The sequence below is a fragment of the Delphinus delphis genome, chromosome 16, assembly GCF_949987515.2.
Source record: "Delphinus delphis chromosome 16, mDelDel1.2, whole genome shotgun sequence".
In the NCBI taxonomy this organism is placed as follows: Eukaryota; Metazoa; Chordata; class Mammalia; order Artiodactyla; family Delphinidae; genus Delphinus; species Delphinus delphis.
Genome location: NC_082698.1, coordinates 62,672,426 through 62,694,589, shown reverse-complemented (window position 1 = coordinate 62,694,589; position 22,164 = coordinate 62,672,426). Strand labels below are relative to the sequence as shown.

At 51.7% G+C, this 22,164-nt stretch overlaps 1 protein-coding gene across 1 annotated transcript; it reads right to left on the bottom strand.

The window, feature by feature from the left end:
* Nucleotides 1-1,165: 1,165 nt before the first annotated feature.
* Nucleotides 1,166-10,756, bottom strand: TACR2 (tachykinin receptor 2). Its single transcript, XM_060034877.1, is given in 6 exon segments — nt 1,166-1,494; nt 4,367-4,563; nt 5,170-5,320; nt 8,629-8,707; nt 8,710-8,822; nt 10,365-10,756. Coding segments are annotated over 6 exon segments (1,149 nt in total). The 3' UTR covers nt 1,166-1,277.
* Between the last annotated feature and the right edge of the window lie 11,408 nt (nt 10,757-22,164).

The window sequence follows — 22,164 nt, the reverse complement described above, 5'->3', positions numbered from 1 at the left end:
TTGAGCAGAAGTAAGGGTGAAGGCTGTGTTGCTGACTTGCGGAATTCAGGTCAAACGGCTGCCTGGTGGTAATAAAAGTCCCAGCTGCTGTTTATGAAGCACTTAACCTGTGTTGGGCCTGCCAGTTTATAGGCATCACTCCCATCGTCCTCACAGCATCCCTGTGAGGTAGTTTTGCCATTGAAAGGGAAAGGAGCTGAAGGTCGTTGTGACTTGTCTGAGGCCACCCAGCGGAGGCTCCTTTTTTAAAATTAATTAATTAATTTTTTTGGCTGTGTTGGGTCTTCGTTTCTGTGCGAGGGCTTTCTCTAGTTGTGGCAAGCGGGGGCCACTCTTCATCGTGGTGCGCGGGCCTCTCACTGTCGCGGCCTCTCGTTGCGGAGCACAGGCTCCAGACACGCAGGCTCAGTAGTTGTAGCTCACGGGCCTAGTTGCTCCGCGGCATGTGGGATCTTCCCAGACCAGGGCTCGAACCCGTGTCCCCTGCATTGGCAGGCAGATTCTCAACCGCTGCGCCACCAGGGAAGCCCCCTGAGGCTCCTTTTAACCACCGTCTACACTAGGGTGGATCTGGGTTCTTAGATGCTAAGGCAGAGAAGCCCTGGATTGGCTCACAGGTTAGGGGCTTTGCAAAACAAGAAGCTTCTTTCCATGTGTCTTTAGCCTAAGAATAGGTCAGTGTCATGGTTGGGTGCTGCCGATGGGTGTGTTTTGTTTGGTTTATGCAACATTTATAAAAACGGGAGCTCAATTGAACAAACCTGGAAGTTTCACAGGTTTGGATTTCTGGCTTCTCTCGAAAGGTTTGGAGGATCTGGCAACACTGGGCTCCCAGCCACGTGGCAGCATCTGTCCAGAGCTGATCGGCTGTCGTCCCCTTTGCATTACTGTGCTCTCCAGTTTGCCACAGTCCCCACCCTTCCTTTGCCCCAACACCGGAAGGAAGTCACTTACCTTTTATCATTATATCTACAGTTTTTCTTTTATACTGGATTCGGTTTACTCATGTTGTATGCCCCAGGGAGGCATTCGAGCTTGCAACTCCCGGATTAGATAAATGTTAGCTCACACTGTCTTCTTTGACTTATTGGATGCCCTGAAGCACTGTCAGAGGGGCGGCTGGGAGAGTCAGCACCCACTGCAGAGTTCCTGGCCCCATCTTGTTTTTCCATTGATGTACTGAAGGGTGAGGCATGGGCCAAACTCTCTGATGTAGAGAGTCTCTCTGGCTACTTCTCCAGGGTGCTAAGCCTCCCCCTGCAGCCAGGCACAAGGGTTCAGGGGTCAGCAGACCCTTCAGCTTGCAGACTTCCAGCCTGCCCATTGGCAGCCCCAGAGGGGGCCACATCCCCAGCCATGAACAAAGTCTCTTTAGTGTGACACCTGTTGACCCTTGTGGAAAGGGATGAGGTGTGAGTCAGCTCAGTCTTGTCCTCCTCAGTTGGCGTGACCCGTGGGTAGCAACGGTAAGCAGGCCGGAATCCAGAGCGAAACCTGGGGGATGGAGGGTCATCTTGAGCAACGGAGCGAGGGCGGCAGTTATGGGAACTGTCCTGTGGCTGCTCCCACCTCCAGCAGCCGATCTCTCCTCCAGAGAAAAGTCGCTGCCTCGCTCCTAAGAGCTCAGGGTCTCTGGGGAGACACGTTCTTTAGTGGATTTGGTTTTGGGAAACAACCAGAAGTAATCTGGAGCTAAGTCCAAGGACTGAAGTGAGCCGAATGAGACCGTTTGTTATTACAAACAAACAAAAATAAACCAAGTTCGGTCATAAAGACAACAGATTTTCTTGTTCGACTTGTTAACTGACTTCTAAGGGAGTATGCAAAGAGGAGTCTTAAAAACTTGGGGCTTTGGCGATGTTGGGTAGAATACGGATGCTTTGAAAGAAAATATACACATGGAACTACCAAGTTTTAGTACATTTGCTTAAAAAATAGACAACTTTCCCCAAGCTAGCAAAGAGGGTCCACCTGTAAATTGGAGATCAGAGGAAGCAAAGAGTGACTGGAAGAAGTGAGAAAGAGCCGGCGGAAACAGATGAGACCCTGTGTGATGCGGAGGGAGGGAAAGAACTATATGGTCTGTTCCCGGAGATGCAGGGTTCCGAGTTTCAGAAGAGCAGGCCCGATTTTGGTTCCTCCCGCTGTAGCTCTGAAGGTTCCGTGGTGCAGCCCAATAAATGCCTTTATTATGGGAGCTTCATGGCCTCTGCCCACACTCAGCATGTCCCAACCCGAGCTCCCCACCCTTTTCCCCCCACACCCCCCTAGTCGTCCTCGTCTCAGTTCCTGACAACCAACCACTCTGTCCTTCCACTAGTTCAGGCCAGACACCTGGGGTCATCCTTGACTCCCTCCCCATCAAATTCTGTTGGCTCTACCTTAGCGATCTCCGGACTCTGACCACTTGTCACATGTCTAAACCCACCATCTCTCGCCTGGCTTATTGCACCTGCCTAACCATCTCCCTGCCTCCCCCACCTTGCCCCTCTGTGGTCCAGTTCCAACACAGCTGCAAGACTGATTCTTTTCAAAGGGAATCAGAGCATGTGTTTCCCCCGCTCAGAACACTGCAGGGCTCCTCATGTCAGAGAACCAGCCCAGGTCCTTACCTTGACCGCAGGGCCCTTGCTTTGGCTGTTCCCTCTGCCTGGAATTCTTGTCCAGACACCTACAGGGCCCACTCAGTCCTCAAGTCTGCTCAAAAGACCCCTCAGTAAAGCCTACCCTGACCATCCCGTAAAATCACAACCCTGATGCCCATTACTTCCCCCGGCGCCTCCTGTCCTCTCTTACCCAGCTCTACTTTTTCTTTTTTCTATAGGATGTATCACCTAATACACAATGTATATTTACTCATTACATTTGCTTATTGTCTACCTCCACCTCCCCACTAGAGGGTCAGCTCCCCGAGGATAGTGATCACTGTTTTTGTTCCCCAGGGTGTCCCAAGGGGCCTGGAACAGTGCTGGGCACACAGAGCCACTGGTGAACGTTTTGCGGAAGAATGAAAATTCCGCCAGGAACACCAGTCTTCAGAGCTATTGTCATCAAATACTGAATGATTCAGAAGTTGTAAAGCCCTGGGGTGTTCAGACTCCCAGGGACTGTGTCTTTGGGTAGCGGGAGAGTGACCAGTGCACAGGCACAGAAGGCTGGGAGCCCCCTCCCTGATGTGACAGTCCCTGTCTCCAAGTTCGCACTCCTACAACCGCATGCAAGAGAAATGTGTGATGCGGGGATGAGATTACAGGCCTTGGAGACACATGGAATTCCTGCTTTATGAGTTTAGGAGAGTCTTCCTTTTGGAGGCTCAGTTTCCTCATCTGTAAAATGGGGATAACACCTCCCTCCCATTATATATTTGCCTCTCAGGAGACAAATGGAGGGTTCTGGCAGCCATTAAATAGTCAAAAAAAAAAAAAAAAAAAAAGTACAGTCTCTTACTTCCTTCTGGCCTGCCCCGGGTGGGATGTCTGAGCAACAAAGATCCTACGGCATTATGAGTGGTGTGGACATGTGGGCAGGGAGGTGATAAAAGATGCCCAGGGCCAACCTCACCCACATCATTGCCTCGTTAAGGCCAGGACTGAGTGTCCACCTCTGATCTCCTCTTACCTGGCTCCACCGTCAAGGCTTTCTGAGAGGCTGAACGACTTGCTCTGCAAGCAGGACTCCTGGGCTGGGGCTCCTGCCTGGCCCAGCACCTCCTCACCTGTGCAAGTGCCCCTGAGCAAATGCCAGCCCCTCTCTGGGACTACACTTCTCTAGAACTACAAGGGTTGGGGGGAAGTGAGAACTTGGCTCCTTCCTTTCTGGCAGTGTCTGCCAAGGTCACTTCCTAGCTGCCCTGAAAGCCCCTTCTGTGATCTTCCAGGGAGCAACCTGCTCCCCCTCTAGTCTTGGCCCCGGGCCTCAGGTTGGGTGCTTCGTTCTGCTGCGGTTGGCGCTGTTCTCCTCGCCCAGGGACAGTCCTCAGTTCTTCCTCAGTGTAGGAAGCTGTTAAAACCATCAGTCCCTCCCTCCTTTACCTGGCTCCTTCCTTCCGCCCTCTCTGCTGTCCTTCTCCCTCTCTCCCCTCCCTCCATCTCTCTGTTCCTCCCTCCGTTCTTCTCCTTGTCCCAGATGCAGCCCCCAGAAGAAAGAGCAGGGGCAGGCCAACGTGAGAGCTGTGGCCTGGGCAACGGGGCAAAGCTTTGGGGAGGAGGTGGGGCGCGAGCTAGGCCTGGACCCGAGGGAGGACTGTGCTGGGGGCTCCCTGGGAGGATGGTAATCCCATGGTGGCGGGGATGGACAGGCACAGGCTCGAGCTGTGCAGGGGAGTCCAGATGGGGCCAGGATGAGAGGGGTTGGGGTGAGGGCTCACTTGTGGTTGAGGCAGCAATAAGTGATGGGATTGTACATGGTGGAGCTCATGGCCATCCAGAAGAGCGCCAGGTAGACCTGCTGGATGAACTTGTGGCAGTAGATGTCCTCCTGGAAGCCGCCCAGGATGAAGTAGAGGTGGTAGGGCAGCCAGCAGATGGCAAATGTCACCACCACCAGCACCATGGTCTTCACAAACTGGTCCAGGAGAGACTCAGGTCACTCCTCAGCCTGGAAGCCCCAAGCCCCAGTTTTCCCGAGGGGAAGCACGAGGCACGTCTCATGCCAGCCTGAGAAGCCCTCAGTAAGCAGGCCCTGTCTACCTCCACAGGCTCAGGCCGGTAGAGCTTCTGCTACCCAGACACTCCTGGGCCTTCCACCTCGGGGCTTTTGCTCAGGCTGCTCTCTCTGTTCACACTGCTGTCTTTCCTTTGAAGTCCTCACTCCTCAAAGCCCAGCTCGGTGGCCACCTCCTCTAAAAGGCGTCTTGGATCCCCCTTAGAGCAGAGCAGCTCCCCTCCCTGGAGAGTGGATGAGCTCTCGTTCCTAACCACATCCTTAGAGGAGACCATGCCTGCTACGGGTTCCGAGGTCTCCCTCTCCCTGCAATCTGTGTCTGCCACAGCCCAAAGACCAAAGCAAGTCCGCCCGCCCGGGAAGAAGGAGTGAATGTTCTGGCCAGGGACTTGGGACAAGGGCAAGTTACAGGTGGAGTCTATCCTCCGCGGCGCCCTCTAGGGGACGTGCCCGGAATGGCTGATCCCGAGGCGGGGCCAAACTTCCGGCCCCGCTCCCGGAGTTCACCTTCTCGGCCTGCAGGTGGCGCAAGTTGGCGCCATGCACCTCGTACCCTGGGACAGTGCGTCTCCAGAGCGTGAGACCGATGACACTGTAGGCGACGAACATCACCACGAGAGGCAGGAAGTAAATGAGGGCGATCACCTCGAGGTGGTACCTGGAAGGAGAGTCAAGGGACTGGGCACGGGGCGACCTGGGGGCGACTCCAGCATCCGCCAGCACTCAATCCCCAGGACCTTGCTGACGCCCCTGAGCTGTCCCTGGCGGGCTACCCTGGGCCACCTCCCAAGGGCTTGGTTTGAAAAAAAAAAAAAAAGTAAAAAAAAAAAAGAAGGGCAGACTGGCTAGCACATGTGCCCAATGAGAGTTTCCCCTGCTGCAAAAGGGACACCTGTGTTAGCTCTGAGTCCTTCCAAGTGACAGACAAGTTACCAAACAAGGAAATAAATAGGAACGAAAAAATTAACCAAGTAATACATTTGTTTAAAATTTAAAATGCCGTTAAGCACAAAGGAGGAAGTAAAATTATGTATCTCACCCCCACCAATGTTAATGGTTTGGAATATTTCTTCCAGAATCATGTAATATATGTGTATATGTATATGCACATATGTATTAGATAGATTATGTGTATCTTCTATATCTGCATCTGTCTGTCTAGGTAGATTTCCTAGAGTTGATATGGTTCTATCCTGCACCAACATCCCTAGCAGGGAAGGGGCAGTGGAGACAGGCCACACTGTACGTGCTAGTGGAGCATCTCTTCCTGACTGTGCGCATTTGGTTGGGAACATGGCTCACATCTGCAGATACTCTTTCACACCACCTGTGAGCAAGTGGCCCGGAGCACCATTGATGGCGCTTATCCAGTCCCCGTGGAGGACACCCGGGGCTGTGTTGAGACCTTCTCATTTCCTTTTGGAAAGATGCGTGCTGCCCATTCTGGTTTCTGAGCGATGCTGTAGCCTCTCTCTGACAAGGCCCAAGCAGGAGCATCCGGTGAATGGACCCAAGACCCCTGGCCCTGTCATGTGACCTTTTTCTAGGAGAACAGAGGTGTACCCAAGACCCTCCTTTCCTCCCCGTGTGCCAGCCTTGCTGGGTTCCTTTCAAGAGGTACTGACACCTGGAGGGAGGGGAGTAGATGGCTCCAGCAAATGTCTTCCCTAAAGCCCGAGTTTAGAATTCGGCTTGCTTACTCTTTTGGCAAGCATGCTAATTACAAAAGGTTTGGGGGCTCCTAGACTCCCCGATCATCATCTGTCCTACTGTGGAGCAGGTGAGGGCAGAGCAGCAGCCAGGTGCCAGGCCCTTGTACCTTACCTTCATTGTGACGTCGCAGAGTGTCTGAGATAGATAGACCTTGAGGATCAGCGGGGTCACCTGTCTCAGCACCCAGAGCGGGAAAATGAGGCTCATAGGGGCACAGGAAGTCTGTGTCCTGTGAAACAGCTCTATACGGACTTAACACACAAATGATTTGCCTTCCACTGAGGGTCAGCCCTGTGGAGTCGGAAGAACTGGGTTCTTGCCTAGCCTCTAATTTAAAGCATGACCTTGGGCAAGTCAGATCTCTCCCTCAGTCTGTTTCCCCATTTGTAAAACAAGGAGTTAATCTCTACCATCCTTCCCAAGTATGAGCGACGCCTTTCTGTTGCCTCATTCTTTCGTGGGTCGGTTCAGGATAGGAATTCACTCTGGGCTAGGTTCCCACACAAAAGGGAGTGCCAAGGAGCTTTGGGAACCATCTTCCAGGGCCTGCCAGAATCTCATAGCCTGGACTGCCTTTTTTGTATTTTGATTTGGGGAGCGCATGTGCATTTTCCTAGATTCCTACACACACAGGATGTGAGCCTGTACGGATGGAGCCCCCAGTCTAAATCTCAGAAGCTCCCCAACCCAAGAACAAATAGTATATTCTTACACACGAGAAACCAGGCTTTCCCCCAAATCCTCTCAGAATTCGAAGTAGCACCAAAGTATAGCCTTCCTAGCCCACCTCTGCCCTCCTGTTTTCCCCTGTTGCCTGGAGCAGAGTCGGAAATCACCATCCCCAGAAAGGTGGTGGTTGGTACCCTAAATTCTTACTGGTCCGCACCTCAGAGAGAAAAGCTCACTGTTAAGGTGGAGAAACACCGCCCCGCAGTGGCCAGTCAGGAAATGTTCTGCTCTCCGCCCCTTCCCAAAGCCAAGAAGGGGGGCGGGTCCCTACGTAGACTCCGCCCCTGGAGCCGTGAATCCTGAGAGCGTGGGCTACGGAACGAGGGCAGAGACGCAGGGCAGCAGTTTCCCGGGAAACTCAGCAGTTGCCAGGAACAGCCTTCTCAGAGGAATGGCGCCTTCCCCGAAGGCCGCAGCGTGGCGCTCTTCTGTCTGGTGCTCGGGACGGGAGGAGACCAGGTAGGGGCGGGCGTTGGGGGAGGAGTGTTAAAGGAGGCGGGAGAGGGAGTTGAGCTGTCGCTGTGCTCTGGCGGCTCTGGGCTCAGAGCGTGCACATCCTCAGGCTTGGGGCAGCTGGGCTTTTCTTGGACTAAATCTGCCAGGTTTGTTTTCGTTTGTTCCCCGTTTAAACTACCACCTCCTGGGCGCCGGTTCTGTGCCAGGCACCGTGCTAAGTTGCGTCAGGTACATTTTCTCTTCTGTGTTCGCAACAACCCCTGAGCAAGGTTCTCTTACTAATCCCCTTTAAGAGAGAAGGAGCCAAAGGGTCAGAGAGGTTAAGTGACTACAAAGGGTCCTCGGCCAGCAGGGGACAGCGCAGGACTCCAACTACTGTCTCCAGAACCTCAACCAATTCTTTATCCTCTACTACCAACCCCCGCCCCCCCCCCCCCCGCGGTGCTTGGGGATGACAAAGCCACACCCGCTGTGAGAACTGGGCAAACTGACTCCCAGAAAGGGAAAGGACTTACCCAGTGTCACACAGCAGCTGCACCACGCCTGAGTTCTGTTTTCTCCCCCATCCCCCAGCCCACGGTGCCTGCCTCAGGTCAAGTCCACTCCAGGCTCCTCCTGAAAACATCCCAGGCTCTGGCACCTGCCCTTTCTTTCTGTCTCGGTACCCTGACATGTCCCTTATTTAAGTAAGAGTGGTGAGGAGATTGGGCTCTGAAGCAGGACTGCCTGGATTTAAATCTTCGATTTACCACTTACTAGCTGTGTGGTCTTAGGCACATTACTTAGTTTTTTTTTAGTGCCTCAGTTTCCTCATCTGAAAAATGGGAATAATAATACATACATACCCATATTGTTAGGAGGATCCAATGGGTTCATATATGTAAAGTACTTAGACCAAACCTGACATATAGTAAGTGCTACTTTTAGTTGATACTGTACTCACATAATCCCCAGTTCACGCACAGACGCATGTGCACACCCACGCATACACACTGCACATGTGTACGTTCACATATGTGCATGCATGCGTGCACACACACACCATGCTCCCCCACCCCCAGGCCTTACAAAAGGTGCATCTTGCCGCCGCTGTCTTCGGGCCAGGCCACCACGCACTTGGTGGTACCCCGGTCCATGGTGATGGGCAGTAGAAGCAGTGGGGGAAGGCGAGGGCCGGGGCCACCGGCCAGATGCCAGCAATTACTGCTCTGGTGCTGGGGACCGAGAGCCGTGGCTGGAAGGGGTGGACGATGGCCATGTACCTGTGAGCAGAGGGCGGTGTGAGTGGTGGGTGCCCTCCCGTCAGACCAGCCCAGATTTGCTAGTCCCATTCCCTGCACCCTGGCTGACCACCTGCAGAGAGCCAGCTGGGCTGGTGCTCTCCCACAGCCATGTGGGACACTAGCACCCTACACGCCAGCCCACCCCACCCCGTTCCACCACATGGCCTCCCTCTGAGCGCGGATGTGCTCTCGATGGCCACAAGAGGGCGGTGTGGCCACACCGGCAGTCCATCTGGGGCCTTGTCCTGAAGCTCAGCCCTGCCGAGTTCCCCAGCCACACAGCCTGTCTTCTGTTCAGAAACCTTAACAGAGCCCAACGGTCTCCTGCACGAAGCCCAAAGCAGCTGCCCACCAGCTTTCTGCCGTGGAGGAACTGCTCTACATACACCGAGACGGCTTTGGTCCTAGGTGACCCCCGGGCCTCCCTCCCTGGGATTAATCTGAACCCTGAGACCAGGCCAGAACGATAGGACGCAGCTCAAATCCCACTCTCACAATAGAGCTGATCCTAACGCCCATCTAACACTACGACCTGCCCTACCCCAGCACACATACCCTAGTGCCTCGGATGCCCTTCCTGATATTTTTCCATAGCACTCATGACCTCAAAATACAACATATCATTTATTTAGTCTTGTGTTTATTATTTAAATTCTCACTAGGGCAGGCATCTTTGTCTGTTTCTTCCCCCAGTGCCCAGAACAGTATCTGTACATAGTAGGCATTGAACATAAGAATGAATGAAGAAATGAATAGACGAATCACCATTATTACCATCCTGACCTGAGCCACCATCCTTCCTCACCTGGGTTATTATTCAGTGTCCTCCTGCCTGGTCTCCTGGCTCCCACCCTGCCCTCTACAGTCCGTACTACCCACCCTCCACCCAGCCTTTAAAATGGAAGTTCCATGAGACCATGATTCTGGGACTCTTTTCCCACTGGTGTTTATTCCCCAGTGCCTGAAACAGTGCCCCAAATACCTGAGTGAATGAAAAGAAAGTCTTAGGGGACTTTCAGATCTGCCGACTGATCACTCCTCCACCCCTCCTGCCCCCACCCCATCCCCGTCAGAACGTCACAGTCTGCAGCCCCAGAGAGCAGCATCAGGGAAGTAACTGGCCCCATCTTAATTATATAGTAACTGCGTGCAGTGTTGAAATTTCCCCTCATATAATATATCTAGGAATAGGATGACAATATAAGCAATTTCCTTTCAGTAAAACAAAGATCAACTCCAGAGAAGAACACTTCAGAAGGTCCCTAAAACACCGTTGGTCTTCCCCTGTAGCCTTGAACAGCCGTCTAGTGCAAAGTTCTTCCTTGTGTCTAACCTGAACCTTATTTGCTTCGGTTCCACAGTCCCCTGTCTTCCAGATGCATAGTTTAGGATCATGATCAGGTTAGGAGGCAACTAATTCACTGGGTTCTACCCTTAACTTGCTGTGTGACTGTGGGCAAGTTACCAGCCCTGTGTGAACCCAGAAAAGCGAGCCGACTCCCCGCAGCTGCCCCCTCTTGCCTGTCGGCGGCGATGGTGGTCATGGAGTAGATGCTGACAAACATGGCTGTGATGGGGAAGAGGTTCTGGAAGTAGCAGAAGGCACGGCCAAAGTACCAGATGTTGTGGCTGGCGTAGACGAAGTTGAAGGTGGCACTGAAGGCGGCCGTGCAGAGGTCGGCCAGGGCCGTGTCGACAGTGAAGTAGTTGGTGACCGTGCGCATCCTCCAACGGGCCAGGATTATCCAGATAACCGCAGCCTTGCCCATCACAGCCACCAGCACCGGGGCCAGGTAGGCTGCTGCCCACAATGCCAGATGCCAGCCAGGCATGGAGTAGGCTGTGATGCCCATGGTGTTGCTCTCAAGGCCGGATGAGATGTTGGTGTCAGTCACCATGGCACAGGCTCCCATGGCTGCCTCTGGGTCTGGGACAACAGTCTAGCTCCTTGGCTCCTTCCAGGCCCTGGTGCCCTGCCGGATATGCTGTAGAAGACAAATCCTTTTTGGTGCATGAGTATGGGGGAGCGAGGGAAGCACTCCTGTGCAAAGCCAGGCACATCTGGGGAGCTGGGGGCCACTCCCAAGTCTCAAGCAGAGATGAGTTAGGCTGAGCAGAGAGCCGGGTCCAGAGCCGTTGGCATTTTACACTTCCATGTCCTGGCCAGACTTCTCCAATGTCGTGTGGACATCTAGAATCCAAGACATGCTTTCAGAGCAAGAAACATCCTTATAGATCATCAGTCAACCCCTTCACTGCAGAAATGGAAAAACAGATTCCAAGAGGGGACCAGCCCAGGTCACACAGTAAGTTGGTGATAAAGCCAGGACTCAAACCCAGGTCCCTCCTAATGCAATTCAGGGAACATTCTGGATCAGACGCACACACAGCAGCCGTCTTTGGATTCCATAGGTCAACTGCACAGCAGGCTCTCTCTCCAGGCGTTGGGGTGCAGGCAGGGCTGCCAGCCCGTGGTTGCCGCCCTGCTGCTCTCCGGGCGGGGCGTGCTGGGTGGTGAGGGCCTTGGCGGAGGTGTTTTCTGCTCACGAGGTAGGGCTGCCTTCTGCCCTTCGTCCCACCCCTGCGTGGAGGGCCCGGCCTTGTATCTTGAGGGAAGATTTAGGACTGGCTGCTGAGGCAGGGAGAGACCCAGGGGAAATGGGAGGTGGCAGCGGCGGGGCCAGGCACGCGGGGCACAGCCCTTGGTAGGGTGTTTACATTCAGCGGCATCTAGGATGTGATTAGGGGCACGGGCTTGGGAGCCCCAGGACTCCAGGCAAGTCTGTTCACCTTTCCCAGCTTCGACTTTCCCATCTGAAAACAATAGGAACAGTACGGTGCCCGTCTCACAAGATATTGGTGAGTTTTAATGAGACAACGTACGTAAAGTCTATTTAGCACAGGAGCTGGCAGGTAAAAAAAACATGTCAAGGAGTTGTAGCCCTGCGGGAGGCCCCCAGACAGCTCAGGGCTCTGCTGGCCGAGGCAGGACGCAAAGCATTTCTAACACGTTCTCAGGTGATTCTGGTGCTGCTGGTCCAGGGACCTCACTTTGAGAACCACTGTCTCAAAGGGCAAGGACAAGGGCAGGGCTCGCTGCCTCTTCTGTGAGCTCCAGAAAACCCCGAGGGGCTGCCCACAGACTCTACTCTTGGTCATTGACTGTGTGCATGTGTGTCGGGTGGTGCCTGAAGCTGCAATGCTGTGTCTGAGTGATTGTGTGTGTGACAGACGTGTGTAAGCACACACACACTCGTGCACCTGTGCACGGGCCCCGTGCCGGGCAGGCTCAGAAGGGCAGGGCGTGTCCCTCGTTAAAGCCAAGGAGGGCTTCTCAGTCACCAGCATTGGTGGCCCTGCTGGGCTGCTGGGCTAAGTGTGTGCTTGGTCTCCTGGGAAGCCAGCCCCGTTCCTTGAGGAGGGGCTGCTTGCAGGGGCCCCTGCTCCTCCCGTGGGTATGTGTACCGTGGGGCCCCGGGCCTCGCCTCGCCCAGAGTCAGCTTCAGACACAACTGGCTCCAGCCCTGGCCAGGCCGTGGGGCAGAGGCCTGTTCCTTGTCTGGATCGGGCCACCAGCCTCTGTTTGGATGTCTGCCCTTTGCTGAAGGGCCTCTGCCTTTGATGCCTTTTGGTAGCAGCGGTAGCCACTCAACTTTGGGGCTTGTTTGTCTCATGCTCCACTGACCAGGGTTTTGGAGGTAGAATGTATAGAAATAAGGACGTCACCGCAGGGCAGTCTTCTCTGTTTGCGGTTCTGCCTCCTACTCCAGGCAGCCAGAATTTGTTGAGTTTCAGGTGCAAGCCCAGTGCAGGGCTGGGACACCCAAGACTGTGTCACCTGCCCGAGAAGCCCCAAATAGCACCCTTTCTTCCTCCCCCCAGCGTCCCGCCACCTCCACTGTGTATGTGAGGATTATGTTTTGGAGCTGTGGAATCCAAGAGTTTTATTTCCCCCTTAAATCATGTGCTCGCGCGGCTTTCCAACTATGTGCTTGTGGCCTCGTGGAAGGCGAGTGTGGGGGCCGCCCCGCCCCGGACAAAGGGTTTACCAATCAGCCTTGCCGCTCAGAGCTGGCCTGCTGAGTTCATCGCTAAACAATGTCCTTGAAGGCTGCTCTTTGTCAAAACAGAAAAACATTCTAAATTCCTTTAGCTCCTGTGGACGCGTCAAGACTCCAGTTTGCTCCTCGAGCATGTATGGGGGAAGTTCCCTCCGCCGGGAAGTGGAGGGGAAGGCCGCCCGTGGGTTCTGGCTGGCTGGGCTGAGGTGATGGCGCAGGTTGGGTACCCTTGGGAGATGACTCTGGTTCAGACTTTAGAGTGCAGGATGTTTATTAAGGAGCGCATGGGATCAACCCCTGGCGAAGGGAGGGGAAAGAAGCAGGTGTGGGCGGAAGGGGAAGTTGAGCGGTGATGGTGAGACAGCGGCCTTGGACAGCCCCGGGTTGACTCACTCTGAGCTAGAATGGCCTGTTAGAGTTACCGTCATGGTTTGTGCTATTGTGGTCTTGAAGCGAGCATCCTGAAGACCAGAGTCGGAAGTGATCTGTGTTTCAGGGAGTTTGGAGGAGAAGAAGGTGGGAGCTGCTGCAGGGATGAGGGAAGGGAGGGAAAAGGGGCTCCGGGAAGCGTTGTGGCCTGGGTGCCCCTCAGCAGTGTCCCAGAGATGCCTTTGGAAGTCGCCTGACGGTGTCTCTGGCTGGGCTTGGGCCCTTGGTCCTGGCTTCGGCGGGCCACATGCAGCTGTGGGTCATCCAGTCACCACGAAGTTCACAGGGCTGTGGGCAAAATGAGGGTGAGGACAACGCACTGAGCTTTTTATTCCGGGGAGTGAATCCCGTTGGAAGGCTCAGCCTTCATTCTGAGACTATGCCCTTCTTGCTCTTTGGGTTAAAGTGTCCTTCCTGTCATGAAATAATGGTGACGGCAGATGGTAGCTGTGTTCCTGGTTTTTCTTTTTCTCTAACATTTCTTACTCAGTGGAATAACATTCTGGTGAGCTGTGTGGTTCCTTCAATTAGGTTTATGATATTTCATTGGTCTATGAAATTCAGAGACTCAGGAGCCCTGATCTAGTTCCTCATTTGGAGAAGAGAGGGGGAGCCCCTGAGAGGGGAAGGCTTGCCCTGGGTCCTCTGGCCCTGGAGGGGGGCCGCTTCCTGAGGGCTTCCCTCGTCCTGCACTGGCCTGTCTGCCTCTGCTCGCTTGAGGCCCATCAAACCCCCCTCCCGGTTACTTCCCTGTCACACAGGCAGGGAGCTCCTCAGGACCTGGATTGTGTCTTATTTATGTCTGGTGTCTAGGAGAGTAGTCAGTATATCAGGTGCACTATAAATGTTGATTGAATCAAAATGTTGATGAATAAAATTTAAAATATGACTCAGGGGTGAGGGATGATAAATTATATATATAACATATATCATCTATCTGTATCTAATATATATATCTGAAAGCCTTATACTGATGGCACTGGCACTAATGGTGGGATTTTAGGGAACTTTGAGTGGGCAGGGCAGTATAAAGCCTGGTACATGGCACACAGTAGGTGCTCAATAAATGCCAGATGAATAAATGAATAACAAATAATGAATAAAGTTGAAAACATCACCCTGTCAGGGATGATGGGAGTAGCATTCTTATTTTCACAGAATCTAAAGCTTAAACTAAAAGAACATGTCCATGTAGGTTGGGCAGAGCTTTTGGAGGATGTTAGGGTCTCCGCAGCATTCCAGGATTTATTTCTCACAGATAGCCCCCCCCCCCTCCGCCTTGTCCACAGACTAGAGGGTCCCAGGCTGGCCCCTTTAGCAGATGGGCTCTGGGCCCTCCACCCGCTGGCCCAGAGTCTGGGACTTCAGCTGGGAGAGGGAGAGTTGCCGTCTGCCAAGAGCATGGGCTGCAGCTGACACCTTTTTTAAACACTGTGAGTGTGCTGGGGCAGTGCCTCCCTCTGAAAGCCTGAAGTTTATCTAGCTGGAGAAGAGAGGCCGCGAGTGTTTACATCTGCTGTAGTCCTGGTGTACACAGAGCTCAGAAGCTCTTAACACAAAACGGGTTCGTTTCTCAACATCAGGCTTCTGCAAAATCTGCCCATTTATGGCAGGCAGAGGAGGAACTGGGTGCGGCTTGCCCTAGGAGGGGACACCCTAACACCCGCTTGCTGGTTGCATGACTGGGGTCATCCCAGAGGCAGCCTGGGTGTTGCAGGCAGAGGGGACTTGGTGTCTGCCCCAGGTGCTGGCAAATGCGGCAGCAAGTGCTGTGGCGAGGAAAGGGGGGATGAGGTAAGGAAATGGGGGGTGACAAAGGGTCAGCGCTTCTGAAAGGGCTGAGTCTTGGGCCCTGCAGCGGGTCTCTCGGCTGGGCAGGTGGTCTGATGGTCAGCCCAGAGTTAGGAGAAAATGTCATGTCTCTACCTTCATGAAGTTCCCAGCCAAGTTGGGGAGCCGGGTCCTGGAATAGCAGAGAGAACTCACTACCTCCTGTATTATCTGTCCCCCTCCACTCCATCCTCTGCCACCATATGATCTTTTAAAAACACAAATCTACCATGCATTTCCTGCTTGAAACCCTTCAATGACTTCCCATTGCTCTCTGGGTTAAGAGAAAAATAGCCCTATTCCTTTACCAGGTGTGACCGCTAACTCTCCCTCAGGACCACTTTCCCCTTGTTTCTTTTAGCAGTAGAACCTCCCCAGATGTTACCTGTCACCCGGCTGCCCAGCTAAGGACTACCTTTCCAAGCCTCCCTTCCAACCCAGGTGTGGTCACATGATTAAGATCTGGCCCATAGGATGTGGGCAGGAGCGATTTATATGTGTATACGGACAGCTTCGAGGTCTCGTTTTTTTTTTTAATTTATTTTAAATTAAAGTATAGTTGAGGGCTTCCCTGGTGGCGCAGTGGTTGAGAGTCCGCCTGCCGATGCAGGGGACACGGGTTCGTGCCCCGGTCCGGGAAGATCCCACATGCCGCGGAGCGGCTGGGCCCATGAGCCATGGCCACTGAGCCTGCGCGTCCGGAGCCTGTGCTCCGCAACGGGAGAGGCCACAACAGTGAGAGGTCCGCGTACCGCTAAAAAAAAAAAAAAAAAAGTATAGTTGAGTTACAATGTTGTGTTAATTACTGCTGTACAGCAAAGTGACTCAGTTATACATATATATATACATTCTTTTTCATATTCTTTTACATTATGGTTTATCACAGGATATTGAATATAGTTCCCTGTGCTATACAGTAGGAACCTTGTTGTTTATCCATTCCATATATACCAATTTGCATCTGCTAATTCAAAACTCCCAATCCATCCCTTTCCCACTCCTCTCCCCCTTGGCAACCACCAGTCTATTCTGTATGTCCCTGATTCTGTTTCTGTTTCATAGATAGGTTAATTTGTGTCATATTTTAGATTTCACATATAAGTGACATCATATGGTATTTGTCTTTCTCTTTCTGACTTCACTTAGTAAGATAATCTCTAGTTGCATCCATGTTGCTGCAAATGGCATTATTTCGTTCTTCTTTATGGCTGAGCAGTATTCCATTGTATATATGTACCGCATCTTCTTTATCCATTCATCTGGGGTTCTTTTCGTTTTTTTGCTAGTTTTTAAAAATTTATTTGTTTATTTATTTATTTATTTTTGGCTGCGTTGGGTCTTCATTGCTGTGAGCGGGCTTTCTCTAGTTGCAGCGAGCGGGGGCTACTCTTTGTTGTGGTGCGCGGGCTTCTCATTGTGGTGGCTTCTCTTGCTGCGGAGCACAGTCTCTAGGTGTGCGGGATTCAGTAGTCGTGGCTTGTGGGCTCTAGAACACAGGGTCAGTAGTTGTGGCCTAGGGGCTTAATTGCTCCACGGCATGTGGGACCTTCCCAGATCAGGGCTCAAACCCGTGTCCCCTGCTTTGGCAGGCGGATTCTTAACCACTGCGCCACCCGGGAAGCCACATTCATCTGTAGATGGACATTTAGCTTGTTTCCATGTCTTGGCTATTGTGAATAGTGCTACTATGAACATAGGGGTGCATGTATCTTTTTGAATTATAGTTTTGTCTGGATATATGCCCAGGAGTGGGATTGCTGCATCATATGGTAATTCTACTTTTAGTTTTCTGAGAAACCCGCATACTGTTTTCCATAGTGGCCACACCAACTTACATTCCCACAGTGTAGGAGGGTTCCCTTTTCTTCATACCCTCTCCAGCATTTGTAGACTTTTTAAGGATGGTCATTCTGAAGGTCTCATCTTTAAAGAGGGAGCTGGTTGCCTTTCACTTCCACTCTCCTCTTCCCACTGCCTGGAAAATGGCAACAACAGGACCTGCCATCTTGAATCCAGAGAGGGCAGCCCTGTCTTCTGGCTGGCAGAGCCCAGGGCTGTTACATGAAAAAGGAAAAGAAAAGAAAACAAACTTCTTTCTTATCTAAGGCACTGCATGTTGGGCTCTATTATAGCACTTAACCCTTCATAATACAGTATCCTTCAAGAACTTCCTTGGTGCTCACTCAGGTTAACTGCCTTTGTTCTATACTCCAGTAGTATTTCTGTGCTTTCCTTCTTGTTAACACCCTGACCCATCACATCTGTTCAGAGTGGGTTTTCTCTGCTAAGCTAAGAACTTCATGAGGCCAGGAATCATGTCTGTCTTGATTATGGCCATATCTTCCCTTCCCTCCATTGTGATGGGCACATTGTATATGCTCAAGGGTATTTGCTGATTAAGTAAGTGAATGAATACAGTGAAACAACTTGGGTGTAATATTAGGAATACTTTTTGCTATAAGCAACAGTGACTTAAACAAATGGGGGCTTATTTTTCTCACATAACCAGAAGTCTGGAGGTCAGTGATTCCATGCTAAACAGCTCATGGTTTCAAAGCTCTTTGGGAATATTGATTTTTCTTGGCCTTTACCTCATGGCTTCAAGATGGCTGCAACAGCTCCAAATATCATGTCCTTATGTGACTGCATTCCCATCCCAGGAAGGGAGCAGGAAGGAAAAGAACTCCCCTTCCAGGGCTTTCTCTTTTGTCAGGGAGGGAAATCTTTCCCAGGACCCTCCCAGTAGATGTCCCTTATATCTTATTGGCCAGAACAAGGTCACATGACCACCCTTAGCTACATGGGAAGTTGGGAGAGGAAGTGTCTTCCTTCTTCAGGACGCAACTGGGTTTTGGCACTGTGGGACTCACTGGGGCTGGTGGGAAGAAGCCAGTTCTAAGAGCCCTTGCCTTTTCCTTACCCAGGTGGTACCATATTCAGGAAGTCCCAGGGACCATGGGGTATCATGATGTGGTCACAAATCATGCGTTGCTCTTAATGCTTGCTGGAGAATGTCACTTTCTATCTCTTGAAATTCTCTTCTGGACACTGGCCTGCCCAGGAGACTGAGCTCTGCCAATGAGCTCACCTGTTCCAGTGCAGTCCATCAACTATCATCTCTGTGGTCACAGCAGTAGCTGTGCACCACACACGTGCCCATGTGCCTGGTGATTGAACAAGTTATATAACCTCTTCATGCCTCATCTTCCTCATTTGTCAAGTGGGACTAGTTGTCCTATCTCATGGGACTGTTTTTGTGCCAGTACCTGGCACATAGGGCTAAATAAGAGTTTGCTGTTGTTATTTCATTATATCCCCATTTCACACATGGGAATATATGCTCAGAAGAGTTAAAGAACTTGCCCAAGGTCATGCAGTTGGGGGAGCCAACAGTCAAAGCCTGATCTGTCTGACTCCAGAGCCCACACACTTTCTTCTCCTACCACAGGGCTTCTCTGAGATGACAAATTTGTACTGAATGTTCCAAGGGTGGGGTGTCTTGCCACAGACACTATGTATGAATCCTTTTAGGGCCCGGATGGAATGCTGCCTCCTCCTGGAAGCCTCCCTGGATACTTGCTCTCTACTCCTCACTGGCACATGGAAGCTTTTCTGGAGGACACGGGAGCTGCCCCTTGTCTCTTCCTTGGAGGGCAGAGAATGTCAGTCTTGGCCACTGTTGTGGTCATCAACACAGATACAGTCTTAGCCCTCCGGGGCACCTAGTCCTGATAAGGACACTGATGCCCAGGTGAGGCACTCACTCCACGTCAGACAGCCAGTACTAACAGAGCTGTGTCTGGAGCTCCAGCCTCCAAATTCCCCATGCAGTGCTGTTTCCTCAGGGCTCCCTCCATGACGTGAGCACTTTGCAGAAACAGCAGCTCATCCAAAGGACACCCTCATTCAGGTTGGACTGAGCGTGGGGATCACTGGAGATCCTGGCCTGAGACTAAGGGAGATCATCTCTGATCTTTGGCCTCCACCCCCGTTCCTACCTGGGCCGAGGTCCTGGGTCCGTCCCCTGCACGTGTGTCAACTGCTGCCTGAGTGTCTGTAATACACAGATGACGACACTGAGGACAACATCATTGCTTTAATCCTTGTGAGCACAAGGGCTTCAAGCAGCCTCTCAGTCTCAAATGATGATTGATGAGGATGATAACGATAACCATGGCCAGGGTTAAGATTTATTGAGCCAAACCTCCTTGTAATAAGTGTGCATAATCTCTAATCAGCACGTCTCCCGCAACACTCCTTTCTCCTGCTGTGTTCTGCATCTCAGAAAACTGACCACATCCACCCAGATCCCCAAGCCTGAAACCGGGGCATCACCATCAGCAACTTCTGCCCTCGCTCTCTCCCCACTATCACCTACTCCCATCCATTCTACATCCTAAATCTTAACCCATCCACTTCTCTCCATTCCCACTGTTTGTCCTCCCCCCTCCAATTCCCTGTTCAATCTACTGAGAGCCATAGGCTCTTGCCTCAAGTCTTGTGGTTCCCAAACTTTGCTGCACGTTAGAATCACCTGGGGAGCTTTGAAAACGCCTGATGCCACGTCACACCTCAGACCAATTAAGCAGGAGGTATGGGGGTGGGAGGCAGGCATCAGTGCTTTTTATTTTATTTATTTTTTATTTTTTTGCGGTACGCGGGCCTCTCACCGCTGTGGCCTCTCCCGTTGTGGAGCACAGGCTCTGGACGCCCAGGCTCAGCAGCCATGGCTCACGGGCCCAGCCGCTCCGCGGCATGTGGGATCTTCCTGGACCAGGGCACGAACCCGTATCCCCTGCATCGGCAGGCGGACTCTCAACCACTGCACCACCAGGGAAGCCCCATCAGTGCTTTTTAGAAATCCCCAGGTGGTTCCAGTTTGCAGACAAGTTTGGGAACTACTCTTCCCTTGTTCCGAGACCCTCTTCCACACACTTTCACTTGGGCAGCTTCCACTTAATCTGGCAGGTCTCTCTTTCTTTTTTTAAAATTTATTTGGTTGCACTGAGTCTTAGTTGTGGCAGGCGGGCTCCTTAGTTGCAGCTCGCTGGCTCCTTAGTTGCAGCCCGTGGGTCCTTAGTTGTGGCAGGCGGGCTCCTTAGTTGTGGCTCACCAGCTCCTTAGTTGTGGCATGTGAACTCTCAGTAGCGGCATGCATGTGGGATCTGGTTCCCTGACCAGGGATCGAAACAGGCCCCCTGCATTGGGAGCACAGAGTCTTATCCACTGTGCCACCAGGGAAGTCCCTGGCAGGCCTCTCTTTAACATTGCTGCCTCCTGGAAGCCTTCCTGGAACAGACAGATCTAAGCAACTGCTCCTCCCCTCGACACTTAACCACTCTGTGTTGTTATTGCTTTTGCAAATGTGTGCCTTCCCTCCCTATCGCCACCTCCTTCCTCACTGAGTGGAAACATTAATGGAACCAATCCTCACAACAACATGAGAGGCAAGTTTTATTAATCTTATGATTTTGAATATTGCCCCAGGTTTTTATTTTTGCAGTTTATCTGTTTACAGTGTTTGAAGCATAAAGAAAAGCATTTTCTCTTTAAATGTGGATGTAGATATAAAGATGTTTGTTCTTAATACTCTTAAAGCCAGTGTTTTCCTGTTTTCTGTTTGAAATGCCCAAGCCATAGCTAATAATTCCTGAGGGACCTTGAGACTATGGAAAATACCCCATATTTAAAGCTGATCATAGATTATGGTTATTTCCTCTCAATCATCTACCGATGTTGCTTTTCTGTGGTCTAGATTCAAGAGCTAAAAATGAAGAATCTAATGTTTGCTTGATACTCTTTTTTTTTTTTGCGGTACGCGGGCCTCTCACTGTTGCGGCCTCTCTCATTGTGGAGCACAGGCTCCGGACGTGCAGGCTCAGTGGCCATGGCTCACGGGCCCAGCCGCTCTGCGGCATGTGGGATCTTCCCGGACCGGGGCACAAACCCGTGTCCCCTGCATCGGCAGGCGGACTCCCAACCACTGCGCCACCAGGGAAGCCCTGCTTGATACTCTTTTAAGGAACCTATTCTCTCTGCTGGAAGATTGTAGCTTTTTCTCTTTTCTCTATGGAATTCAGGAATTTGCCAATTTATACCCTGTGTATAAAAGAGTATCAGTTTTAAATATGGTACTCAGTGAGTCCTTTCAGTTTGAAAGCACAAGTTTTTCTTCACCGGGAACTTTTCTTCTATAATTTCTCTATTTTCATATTATGTAAGAATGTTTTCAGGTATAAGTAGCAGAACATTTGAATAAAGAATGACTTGAATAAATAGTTGCTTATTTTCCTCACTTCACAAGGCACTGGGTAGGCAGCTGCTGGCTTGGGTTCTGTCGTTTGACAACATCAGGGTTTGGGCTGGTATCTCCTCAATTCTCTTGGCCTCTCTCTTGTGGTCACAGGACGGTTGCCGCAGCTCCAGGCACTGTGTTTGCAGTCAAGTTAGGAAGAAAGGAGAAAAAAGTGCGGCACTAATTGCATATGCATTTTATATCAGAAAAGACGAAAGTGTTTCTGGATGCTTATGTCTCATGGGCTGGAACAGTGTCATATAGCAAGGGAAGCTGGTAGTAAGTGTCCAGCCTCCATAGTGGAGTCAGAGGAGGGAGGAGGAGGTTGGGCACGGGGTTCAGCTAGTCAGCCAGTGGCTTCTGCTACATTTCTTCATCCTGGATCTGGCCTCCACATCTCTTATCTTTTTCTTCTGATTTCCACGTCTTTGTGTTTTTTGCTCTGAATTGTGAGGTACTTCTCTCCCTTTGTCTTCCAGACTCAATTCCCATCCCTGACTGTCTCTATTAAATTGTTATATTGGAAAGTCATACTTTTTAGGGAATTCCCTGGCGGTCCAGTGGTTAGGACTGTGCCCTCTCACTGCCGAGGGCCCGGGTTCAATCCCTGGTCGGGAACTAGGATCCCGCAAGCTGCGCAGCGCGGCCAAAAGAAACAACAAAAAAAGAAAGTCATATTTTTTAGTTAGCAGGAATTTTTTTGTGT